Below are 12,691 nucleotides of genomic sequence, written 5' to 3'. Positions count from 1 at the left end.
TGGTAGTAATTTTGTCTCACTCATGTCCAGCTTTCAGATAGAAATCATACAATAGCCTTTGTCTTTTTTGTAAAAAAGTAGAATAGTAGTAAAATACTAAAATTACTGCCAGACTTTCATCGCCCATTTTTTCTATTTGCATGGTAAAGTCTTTTTCCTCAGTGTTCCTGAAATTCTAATGACAAAGAGGGATATGATTAATTTGCAGATAGAATACCCCTTTTCTAAATGCATACTGCTCAATAAATGAACAAGCTGCTTACAGTAATTAAAGTAATGTCATGCTGTGCTCAAATTGCTTGTGCTAATAAAGCTAATTGGCAACAGCAAGCATTAACTGTGATTAGTCATATGCATCTAATGTCATCACCAGTGCCTATAATTTTCTACACAGAGGGAATTTCACATCTGTTTTAAATCACTTGTCTGCTGCCTGCATTGGTGTTCTTCCCGATATTATTAAATCAGAGATTCTTTTACTATAATAGATGATAAAAAAGTTGATTTTCTTTTTTCAAAGAAAGAACTGCATAGTAGAGAATAAGATATGGAGCCTTTCCAAGTAAATTATTCTGAAATAAGTGCTTGATTTCAGTTAAATTAGCAAATCTGCAGTTTCCTTCTTTTGCATATAGCGTGATACTCCCTTCAACAGAACGTAGATTATTTGTAACAGAACATTCATTTTCTCAATTTAGACTGCACACTGTATTTCCCCATAAAATGGATGAGTCAAAAGATCCATTTTGTATTTGTTTTGGAAATTTGCAAGCAATCATTATCAGGAAGACAACCTTTTGCACCATACAGTAACTCTTGGCTGTAAATAGAACAGTAATTATTTGCTGTGTCTATCCAAAAAGGTAAATGTTAAATTATCAAGAATCAGGGGGCTGAAAATTGAGTTTTAGAGACCAAAATGATCCAATAATTCATACAAGTGTTTTTCATGAGTAACATTAACTGCACGTCTCCAACTTGCGTGGCTTTCTAAGGCCTCTGTCCAAATGGGTACATTTTTCTAGAAACACAAGTGTTCTCCAGTTCTGCAGCTGAGGTTTTTTCCCTGTGCTAAATGAATATTTCATGCATTAATCTCTTTGCTTTTGTCCAGCTGCTTGGATTTATTGATCTATGTGTAGTTGATGTTTGGCCTTATGGCTCAGTTTCATGGACTACATAAAAATGCAGAGCTACCCTGTCACCTCAGGATCAGCAAAGGCAAACCAACCCACCCCAACTTACACAGAGAGATAGCTCAAGAAAAGTGAAGAGAACATGGGCTCTATGAACAGCTCTAGTGATCCCTCTTTCTTTTTTTACAGCAATTTACCTGACTTTTTCCACTTCAGATTTCAGTTCTATGTCCATAATTCAAAATGTTACCTAGCTGATTGCAATCTCTTTTCTTCTTATCCCATGTCAGAGTATGATCAGGTCATGACTGTTTTTCCTAATTTTTCATTTTCTAAGACTAAGTTCCAGATGTACTCATAAAAATCCTCATAAATTTGGAATTTGACATGACTATAGTCATACATCATATGCATGACTGTGACCCACCTCTGTGGTTAATTTGATCAGCACTCTCTAATAGAAGAATCTTAAGTTTTGCAATATAATTTAATTGTAAAGAGGTAAATCTTTATCCATAACAAAACATCCAGTTTTGAATCACCTTCAATTTCTTGGATTGTTTTTGCTTATGTAGACCACAGATGGTTTAATTTTGTTGGGTTTTTTTAACAGATCCAGTAAAAATCAAGGATACACACTTGAAATCACATCTAGAACTGCAGGTATTAACTTTAATTTTATCAGATGATAACATAAACTTCATAATATCCTTTTTTAATTATCTAAGCAACTTGTTTGTGAGCTCAGAGGACAATTATATGGCTCACTTTTACCCATGTGAGTGAGCAGCTGCATGGAATTGAGTTGCTGGCTGGGGTTGAGCCATGAAAAGTCCAAAGACTGCACTTTTTTTGATTTTTGACAGCTTGGGTAACTTTGCAAGTTCCCAGAGCCTTTGTAGTGACACCAGCACTTGCATTTTAGGAAACAGTAATCCTGTTTGCTTGGGCACACAAAATCAGTAATCTACTTCTGTGAAATCTCTTAAAAAAAACCCCAGGTTTTACTTATGTAGGTCTAAGTGTACTCAGCATTTATTTTTCAAGCTCATCAGCACCACTAAAAACCAGTTCACTCTTTGTATTCAATATGGTGAGCCCAGTTACTTACAAACACTGTCCAGGGAGTATAGTTACAACTCCTGCTCTTGTGGGTGACAGGGCATAGGTGGTTACTGAGAATGTTTTGTAACTGAAGACTTCAGGACCCAAGTTCAGATGCTCTGTGTTACAGAAGTTTACTATGATTGAAAAGACAAAGAATGCACATGATCTGATCTGATGCAACCACAAAAGTAACTGATGTTGAGACTGATTATGAAGAGAAAATACTTAGTCTGTAACCAAAGGAGACACTGCAATGACAGGAAAAAGTTCAAGTTCCTCATGTTGGCTTTCAGGGGGTTTGGGTGGATACTCTGCATTGGTTAATACAGTGATGTATTTGTTGTAGTCTGCCTTCAAGAGGGTCAAAATTCCTCTGATATAAATGCTGCCTGTCAAGGGCAGAATAAAGAGTAGCTGGTTTTGGCTGATAAATACTACTTTATACTAGAGAAGTAGAAAAACACAAAATAGTGCCTATTTTTATGGGGTTTTAAGGAGAGGAAGCTAATAACAAGTAAGCATAGATTGTAATAAGGAATAAAATTAGAAAGTAAGCAGATAAATGCAATCTTTTTGGCAAACATGGAAAGTTAAAGGGAAGTTATGCCTCACAACTGTGAGATTCAGTATTACAAATGAGGCTGTGATATTTAAAGCTAATCCTAACAATAGAAACAGAACATACATTTAAATTCACTTTTTAAAATTACTGATCAGAATTCGTATGCATCTGAGCCATTTGATTTTTCTGGTGCTACTTTAAGATGTCATAGGATAGTCACTTAATTCTTTTAAGCTTTTCTAGTCACTGATTCATCTTGCTACCCTTCTCAGTATGTAGAATGTAAAATCCAGAGTGAGGGCAAGAACCTTGAAGCTTTCAAAGTTACTCACCAGCCTAAGTCAGGGGCAGTAAGGGGCAAGGTGACCTACCTGAGAATGAAATGCAGCACACTGCTTCTTATATAAATGCTGTTCAGTGCTAAAGAATATCACTTACATTTTATTTGTACTTAATGTTCTGCTGACTAGGAAGCAGGAAGTTTGAAAGTATAATTATGAAGCTGGTCTTTCTCTTGCCTTCCCCAACAAAAATCAAACTATTGTCACAAGTATGGAGGAATGGGAGTAAAGAGTGTTCTAGGGAGAGAAAACTCAAAGTGTTTTTGTGAAAGGACTGTCCATATCATTCAGTCTTAGTTAACGTAATTACATCATTACACATGACAGATACTTCCCTAGGCTTTCCTGATAACCACTGGAGAAACAGGTTCCTCTAGAGGATCACTCAGCATTGACAGTGCAGCTCAGGAATACTGCTTTCTCAAACATAGAAACCAGTGAAATCACTTCTCTAAGATCAAATAAACATGACAAAGTACTAATAGATGGATATAAGCAATCAAGGTTTTAGATGTTTATCTTACACCAATTAATGTCTGCTGATGCCAACAACACACCAATCATTCACAGAAAGTGTTATCCTGATCATTGTTCAAATGTTTTCTGCAGAGTATTTTTCACCAATACAAAAGTGAGCAGTTCTGACTAAATCTCAGTTTAATGACTTGTCAGACCTTTTCAATTTCAACATATGGGGAGCATTATAAATTCCCTGGCAATATTTCAGTACAACAGCCAAGACTGATGAGCTTTTGTATTTCTATTCATTTTTTTTTTTTTTATTATGGAGCTAGTAAGATTATTCTGGTGTCCTTCATAAAGAATTCTGAAAAATTCTGGTAAGATAAAATTGTCCATCTTTTTCTTCCTTCTACTTTCACAGCCACAACAGTCAGATTTACATTAGTGATTGCAGTGTGATGGATAATATGTACAATTGAGGAGTTTTACTGTGCTGTTTACTGTGTGTGCTCAAACTGTGAAAAAAACCTTTTCTGGTTTTAGAAGGATAGCTGTGTCTTTCAATATCACATTAACAACTGTTGGAGAACATGCCACTACTTCTGATTATCTGAAGTTGCAAATAGCTGTAAAATTTGATGAAAATAACAAAAGCTTTTTCTCAAACCCATTTAAGCATTCATATTTTTATTTAACAGCTCTAACCTATTACAAATAAGTTTGGATCTTTTAACTAAACAAATGCCTTCCTTTAAAGATACTGACAGTAGTAAAATACATTATAGGAACTGATTTATAAACTTTTAAATACTTATAAAGTATGTAGAAATGCATCATGGGGAAAAATAATGCCATGGGTGGGATGAGTGGTCGTGTTTTCCCTTCTCATTTTACTGAAACTTGCACAGCTCAGAAGGCTTTGAAGTACTGGCTACTACTATCTAAGCAAATTGAACTGTACAAAGCCTCACTGAATTTCATGTCATCCCACTCCATTTTATTAATTTCACTTTGGTTCAGAATTTTTTCTTTTTTTTTTTTTTTAGGATTTAATTTTTTCAACTTCTTCTCCTGTCTCTTTGTTTCATATTCTTCCCTAATTCCAGCATCTAAGTATAATTTTGGTAGGTTTTACTTATTTTCAGTTTCCCACAGAGGAAAATACTATATTTGTATTTCCAGCATTTTGTCATTTCTCAAGAAGTGATTGAGACAGGGAGGAGAAATAGAGTAAGAATTTTAAGCATCAATGATGTTAATTTTGCTGTGTGAAGTCAAGTAAAACTGAGCTTTTCACAGACAAACCCAAAATTCAAGGTTATCTAGGATGAAGTGAAATTCTAGTCTTTTTTACAAAGATTTGTGTAAGAGATATTTTCAGTCACCTCTTTCATCTTTTACTTAGCAGCCATCACATCTATTTAACTTGCAACATCTATGAAAAAGAACTTTTACTTCACAAACACCTATGCCTTGAGTCTGTGGTTTCTGCAGTCCTGGCAATGGTTTGTTCTCTTTCCGCAACTCCAAACGGTTCTGTGAAATCTTCCATGAGACATCAGGCAAAAGAGAACAACAAATGCAATACTACCAGGATTCTTAATGGAGAGTAAGGAGGAGCTTCCTGTATATAATATAAATCCTGCAAACATTTATCTGTCACCCTATTTGTCATTGTCATCCTTTGACTGTAAAAAAAACCCCAAAACCCGTTTCTAGCACTGATTCCTTTTCCTTTATTTCTGTAAGAAATTATCCTGACAAAGCACTTAGAGAAAAACAATACAAGCCTCTTCTAATGAAAAGTATTGGGAAATACTGACATGGATTTTGCTCTCCCCTTTGCTTCTTAGGCTAAGAGTGGTTTGTTTCAAGGGTTGTTACTGTAGGATTTCACCAGTTCCATCCTCAGCCACCACAGAAGCTGCTATGGCAGCAGCAGAGAGTGACTCAGACACATTAAGTAAACTGAACACCTAATAAATGCCTGCCAGCTTAGCAGTCTCATTACCTTTATTTCTCCCCAACAAAAAAGCTGTAGCTAACAGAAATGCTTATGCTTATTTTTAAATTTCTAAGACATTCTTAGAGGTTTGTAGCACACATCAAGGTCATAGATTGTTTATAAACAAGTCATTTTTGCTCCATTACCCTTTCTGTTCTGAAGTCAAAAAAGCTTTTTTGTCATAAAAATATACATTGAAGCTTGTGAGAGATAGCAGTATTCAAGCAGTGAGATACTGGTTTGTGTCAAAGCTGGAGCAGATCAAAAGTCCAGAGGCCATACTAAGTCCTACAGTCAGGTAAGTGCCTGTGGAATACCTTGATGACACATATGGCTGGACATAGTAAAAAAAAATAAATAAAATAACTAGTTACTCTGTCAAACATTCCATAGTATCATTCGTATCTTTTGTGAGTAAATGAAGACTAAATTCACAGTCCTCACAGCAAGTTAGAGAGAGGAAGGTTTCTTAAGACAACTGATGTTAACACAAAACCAATAACCTAGATTTGTCTAGCAGCAGCAATCATTCAAGTTTCTGAATCTTGATATTCCAGAGGGTCAGATGTCACTACATAACACACAGCCACACCATGAGTGTAAATTCTGAGTTCATTACACACCTTATTCAGAGGATTTCATTAGTGTGTATTTTCTTCTCCCATTGAAACCACAACTTCAGTCTTTTCCCTTCATGAATAAGATGTCACAGGCATCACTGCCATGAACTATGAAAAAGAATTCTCCCAGGAGCCCAAGGCCATTTGAGGATTCTTGTTTAGAGCAATCCATTATTCCACAGGCAGACAGCCAGCCTGAAAGATTCCACCTTTTTCTAGCTCACTGAAGTGCTACAATGACCAAGAAGTGAAATGAGGCCTTGCCCGAGATTAAGAACTGCAAACTGCCTTCCCCTGCAATTAAAGCTTTGCCATTTCCCTGCTCTATTTCTTTCAAGTCAGTATCTTGACAGTTGAAAGCAATCACCTTTCCATTTGAGTGCTGCCTACCTATAACCTTTCTGCACACTTGTGAGCAGTCTTCTTGCTCCCAGTAAATGTTTTAGTGTGCCTGGATCTAGTTTCTGTACAAGTGTCACAGTACACAATCATCACTTTCTTGATTCCTTTCCAGACACTTGGCACAAAATTATACCCAGAAATAGCATCTACTCCTCTCACTGAAGGAACTGATTAGTCATTTAACAGTCCATATCTTCTCATATGACAAAAAAAGAAAGGATGCTGGAGAACAGCTCAGAGGGAAGAGCACCAAGCACGCACGTGTACAGATTCATGCCTAACATAACCTGGACTTAGTTTTACAATCCAGGTCCTTTCCTGAGTTACTCCATTCTAGATTGTAATTGAGATTGTAGAAGAAACTCCCAGTTGGATATGCCTTACCATGGGCTCAAATGTATCAAGTAGTTTGGTTAAGAAAGCATCACAGAAATTATCTGACAAAAGCTGAAGTTTGCCTCCCACACCAGAGGCACCAGTTCCTCCTCCCATCAAGATACCTTCATGCTGGCCAGAGGCCACTGACAATGTCTACTCATGCAGACACAAGCCTGAAATGCTTTAGAATGGACTGTAACATGTACACAAGTATCTCTTCATTCTTCCTGGTATTCTAGAGTTCAGTGCACTTTGGAAACGCTGGGCACTGCACCAGCCATGCTAAGACAATGTATTCTACACACTGATGTGCATGCACACAGGTGTCAATCTATAAATATTTATTTAAATAGTTCAGTTAAAAATTGTCTTCAGTGCTTGTACATAGAAATAAGTATCAATTCCACATGAATCGTGTAACTAAAGCTTGAAACAATTTACTTACCAGGAAGTCACCCACCACTTTCCAAGTTCAGAGAATTGTTTTTGGAGTAGTTCAAACTAGACAAGCAAAGTACTAGCATTAAAAAGCAAAGTGGCACATTTCATCAGCCCTTTTATCTTCCTACTTTATTCTGAAGGGACTAAAGAGAAACAATAGGGCCCCACAGTGCCATGAATATCTCACAGCTCCTTGTTACTACTTTGTCTGTCAGTATGCACAGTCCTCCATGACTCACTCCAAAGCAGACCCTTCTCATCTGAAAGCACATCTCAGAATTTTAAGTTTAGCAGTGACTGAAGAAAAACAACCCTTTTAAACAAATACAGCATTAACAAATGTTTCTATAAAGATATAGGAGGAAAGGTGTTTTGGAGAACTCCCAACTACACAAACAAGGTCACTTGAGTTTTAGCCGTCTTAGTTTATCTTAGCAATCTCTTGACTCTGTCTGATATGAGAATCAGTATAAGACAGTCAACACTTTTTATCTTTCATTTGAAAAAATAGCAATTTCCCAAACACTTAACTCTGTATGGTGTAAGGAAAAGCAGGTTTTATTTGCAACATCTGCAGTCAGACTTCAGTGCCCTTGTGAAAGAGCCAGTGCATTACCCAAGGTGAAATTGTGACAATCTGTGACAAATCATTGATGTAGATAAGGGGAATGGAAGAACCCTTCCCAGGTAAGAAAGATAGAAACGTGGCACATAGTGGAGTTTAAAAGCAGACCTAACTGATCCGTAACAGGTCCAGGTTCCATCTGAAAAAATGACGTCTTGAGAATTAAACATCCATCTACCTATCATCCACAGATCAAAGTAGTGAGACAACCACATAAACTTCCCCTTTGCAAATGGGCAAGGATTATATCTCCATTGTATCTACAGGACATGAGCAACAAAATCTGCAACAGCTAGGCAAGGTGGAGCTTACTCTGGGTGACTGTACACCAACAATCGTGATCTAACTTACAGTCTCCAGAATCATGATCTGAGACACAGAAAACACAAATCAAGGAAAGCACCCACACCATACACAACTCAAATCCAGTATGAGGACCTAGAATCAGAGTAACTGCATTTAAGCTATGGCCAGAAAGATAAAGGGAATCCCACCTCATTTTGCAAGGTACTTAGTGATTTAAGACAGAAATACAGAACACTGTCCCCTCTCCAATAAAATATACGCAAAACACTAAGCCCAGTCACCTAAAAGAGAAATTCTGAAAGATGCTATCAGCAAAAGAAGGTAAAATTTGGGTCTCAATGCTTTAACTTATGGCAGTGGAGTAAGAAGTACACAGATTTCCTTTGGATATCATAGAAGCGATTACATTCAAGTCATTAACCAAGACTAAACACAGGGCAAATCAGAATTGAAATAACAGAACCTGATCTGAGCAAGTCCAAAAAATGTCATGAACTGTGACCTAAGGAGACAGAAAGATGCCTCTATCTTTACAGTAAGAATATTTTTTTAATTTTATTGCCATCTAGAAGCACAGAATTATGCTTCTACAGCATAGATCCTTCCATGCTGTAACCTTACATACTCAAACAAAAATAAGGGAACAGGAAGATGCCAAATCCTTACCTGCTAGCAAGTAAGATGCAGAAGCTAAAGACAGAAGTTAAAACCTTTCCCAAAACAGGGTGTTTTAGTACCACACTAACAGCCATTTTCCATCCCGGTTTGGAAAACAATACAGACACTTTCATAATGAAACTGAAAGCACTTACAGTACACTGAAGAAAGCACTATTTATTCTGAGACAGTCAGAAGTGATTAAGTCTATTAATAGAGCCAGTTATGTACAGTAAGTACTTCCTGATATAACTGTATGAGACATGTCAGAAAACAAAATCTCCAAGGAAATTAATGCTTTAAAATTTAAACAGAAAGGTAAGTTTATAACAGTAAGAGTCTGATTCATCTTCCTCACAAGTCTCCTCAATGGATTTCACACGAAGAATGAATGTCACAGTAAGCTTCCACAGAAGTATGCAGATGACAACACAGAACTCACTGTTTTCAAGAGGTAGATACAAGGTTTAATAGGTGCAAAAATGTAGACTTCACTCAAGAGCATGGTCACACGGGATTCCATGTACAATGACATAAGATTGTTTCCACTATCCTGTTATCTTTTCAGTGAATTAATAGCAATGTTAGTCAAGATGACGGCTTATGCTTTTACTTAAATGGAACAATCTTGCTATAGAACTAATTCAGGGCTTACACTTAAAAATAATGGTTTCACTGGTCAAGAAGGCATGATTCATCCACTCTGCCAGGTGGGAAGAGGCAATGAGCTACTACAGATATTACTGGTCTAGCCACTTTTGAAACAGACTCTTGCTTGAGTAAAAATCCTTCACCAGAGATATCCTGAGGGTTAAATCCACTGCCCATTGATATCAACTGACATCATTATCCTCAGTATCAAGTGACTGAGCCCTCAGCCATTTCAAAGAGCACTGTGGAATGTGGCAGTGGACAAGCCTTTCAAAGCCAAGTTCATTTCATCCTAATTGCTGCTAAAAACACTACAGGAACTCAAACCTGTACAAAGGTGTTAGACTTCAGTCCATGCTGCAAATGCATTAAAATACCTTTTCATAAAGAAGACTCAAATTCTATCGCATGCAAGTCAAATCTGATTAAACAGGCTGGGTAAGAGCCATTCAGGATTCTCGCAGTACGTTCAGACCTTGGTAAGGCTATGTGAGCAGCATATCAGCAGCAGTGTTGATAAAAGATGGCAAAAGAGGTGTCCTTACACACACCCATACACCCTCCCCTCCCCAAACACACCTCCAGTGCTTTCAAGTTCAGGATTCCTTGTGCAAGTAGTAGAGTGAGTGGGTAAAACATACCTTTACACTTCCTCAAAGCAGTGGACTGATATGACAGTTTGTGAACAGAAGGACAAGCACAAGACTGCAGAAAAGAAGGCAACAGGGCCCAGATTCAATTTCATCTACTGTGTTCTCCAGTTTTCATAGCTACAGAGCTAAATAAATCAACTTTTTAGCACAGCACAAATAGTTCCACTGGAAAGGACTCAAGTTTTCCTCCTTACAAACATCAAACTTATGCAAAACAACTTGCTTCTTGCCAGTAATTGAATTTCTACTTGACTCCAATTCACGTGTCTAAATGAGCTGCTCTGTTGTCAAAGCTGCTTGTTTGGTGACAGATCAAAGTGACAAGAGGACAGCTTCCAACCTTAAAGCTAACACACAAAATGGTATTGGTCAAGCTGATCTTAAAGTAATTCTGAACTGATAAAGAAAACTTAGAAACTGATTAGATTCCATCACTTATAAATAAAAAGGCAACCATACCCCTTCTACTTATGATATTGTGCTTTTACCCTTCATTTTCACAGAACTGATCAGTCTGCAAAAACTTCCAAGGACAAGTGCACTGAACCTTGAAGAAAATGCAAAAGAGAAAGCAATAAGGGCAGTGACATACGTGTGGGTTTTTTATTTCTGTATGCAATGTAATGTTTAGGCACGTTGTTTGGGACGCCTTCTGAAATAACTCATTGGCCATTGTTTAGAATATCCTTTTGGCTTTAAATACTGGTCAGGAAAACAAATGATGTAAAAAATAAATGAATAAAACTATTATAGAAACAAAAATGGTTTTGCGTCTAAAAGTGCAGGAGTATTTTAACCCTTTCACCGGACAATATGTGTGGCAATATACAGTATATTGCTTCTGTTTGTTTGAGAAGGCTGTTGGAATTTTACACTGACATAGAAAATTATAAATTACACAGAATTAGTTTCCATAATCACTATATATATACACAAACCAGCTGTGAAAAAACTGGTTTAGAACATACAAATGAAAGCCTCACACAGATCAGTACAGTGAAATTACCAATTAACATGCTCTGCTGCCAAAATTCGTATTAAAAACACTATTTACTTTTAAAATGCAGGTACTGTAATTACATTAGCAGCATGAGCATTTCTTTTACTTGACTTGTCTAAAAGGATTATAGCGTTTTAAATACGCAGATTGTTCTGAAATGTTCCATTGTATAATGCTTGGTATTAAACTAAATATTGGTGAACTGTTTAAAAGGCAGGTGAACCACTTAAACACAACAAGCCATGTGCACTCCAAATATTCTAGTGTTTCACCTGGAAGGTATTGTTTCAAGCAAACTAGACTTAACAGAACATATGGCTTTACAGTAACATCAATTTGTCAACTAAGCTGTTGCAATAAATACTTAAAATCTCTACCAATAGACTTACATTTTTTGATCTGTTTTGAACGATACAGAAAACAATTACCAATTAAAAAACCTGCTGTAAAATGTTGAACACCAAAAAATTCTTATTTAAATCACTTTTTTAAGCTAAACCAACCAAAATAACATTTATAGGGCATCTCAAGTTTCAAAAAAACATGACTTTTCTTTTTCTTTTTTTACAAGGTGAAAAATGTAAGAAAACTGCTAAATACTTTGGTCACACTAATCGTCAAATAGTTATGTCTCAAATACATTAGATTTTTGTATTCACTTTTTTATAAAACTATTCTTACAGCCATTTTAACTATAGTAACACTACTGTCATCATTACATGGGTAGCAGGATCTTATTTCACAGGCCCCCCATTATTTAGAACAATACAATATAAACATACGCAAAAATTATTGGTATTTCTCAATGTGCAATATTTTTACACTTATGAATTTCTGTACAATGTCTTAAAATCTAGAATATAAATGTTGCTGGTCCTGATTCCTTGCGAAATTAGTGCAGCAGTGACTGGCTTCAACAGGGTCTAGATGATATCCTCAAGAAACACTCAAACACCTGGACATCAGTTCTTTCTCTTCAGCCAAGGTAGCAGACATCACATATCATACAGGGCCGTTAACAGATGCCTCTCCTAAATGGGTATGTTGATCAGTCCTAAGAGGCCAAAAAAAGAGATATAAGTATACAAGAAAGATTCAAAGCAAATTCAGGTAGGTGCAATAAAAACCAAACAAAAAACCAACAAATCCAAATATCCTGTGTAGCTTAACCCATGAACTGAAGGAAGGAAACTTGTGCTAATAACATGCTCATCCCAATTATCTTCTGCAGTCCAGCATTTCTGGAGTACTTATTTCCTAATTAAGCATAGCACTCAATTAACCAAGCACACCACTGAAGAATGTGTGATCTTCATTAACTGAGATAACAAGTGATCTCTAGAGA

General features: G+C 36.5%; 1 protein-coding gene across 7 annotated transcripts in view; it reads right to left on the bottom strand.

Moving 5' to 3' along the window:
- Positions 1-7,339: 7,339 nt before the first annotated feature.
- Positions 7,340-12,691, bottom strand: part of PPP6R3 (protein phosphatase 6 regulatory subunit 3) — a 53,905-nt gene continuing 48,553 nt past the window's right edge. For 3 of the 7 annotated variants that reach the window (XM_015630469.3, XM_033515338.1, XM_015630475.3), the window contains exon 25: positions 7,340-12,400. In XM_015630469.3, coding sequence (XP_015485955.1) covers positions 12,349-12,400 — 52 coding nt within the window. In that variant the 3' untranslated portion in view covers positions 7,340-12,348. The remainder of the gene's footprint in view (positions 12,401-12,691) is intronic. The other 4 variants (XM_033515339.1, XM_015630471.2, XM_015630472.2 and 1 more) reach the window with 2 other exon arrangements.

Source organism: Parus major, chromosome 5, assembly GCF_001522545.3.
Source record: "Parus major isolate Abel chromosome 5, Parus_major1.1, whole genome shotgun sequence".
In the NCBI taxonomy this organism is placed as follows: Eukaryota; Metazoa; Chordata; class Aves; order Passeriformes; family Paridae; genus Parus; species Parus major.
The sequence above is the reverse complement of the archived record's forward strand: the minus strand, read 5'-3'. Positions and strand labels throughout refer to the sequence as shown.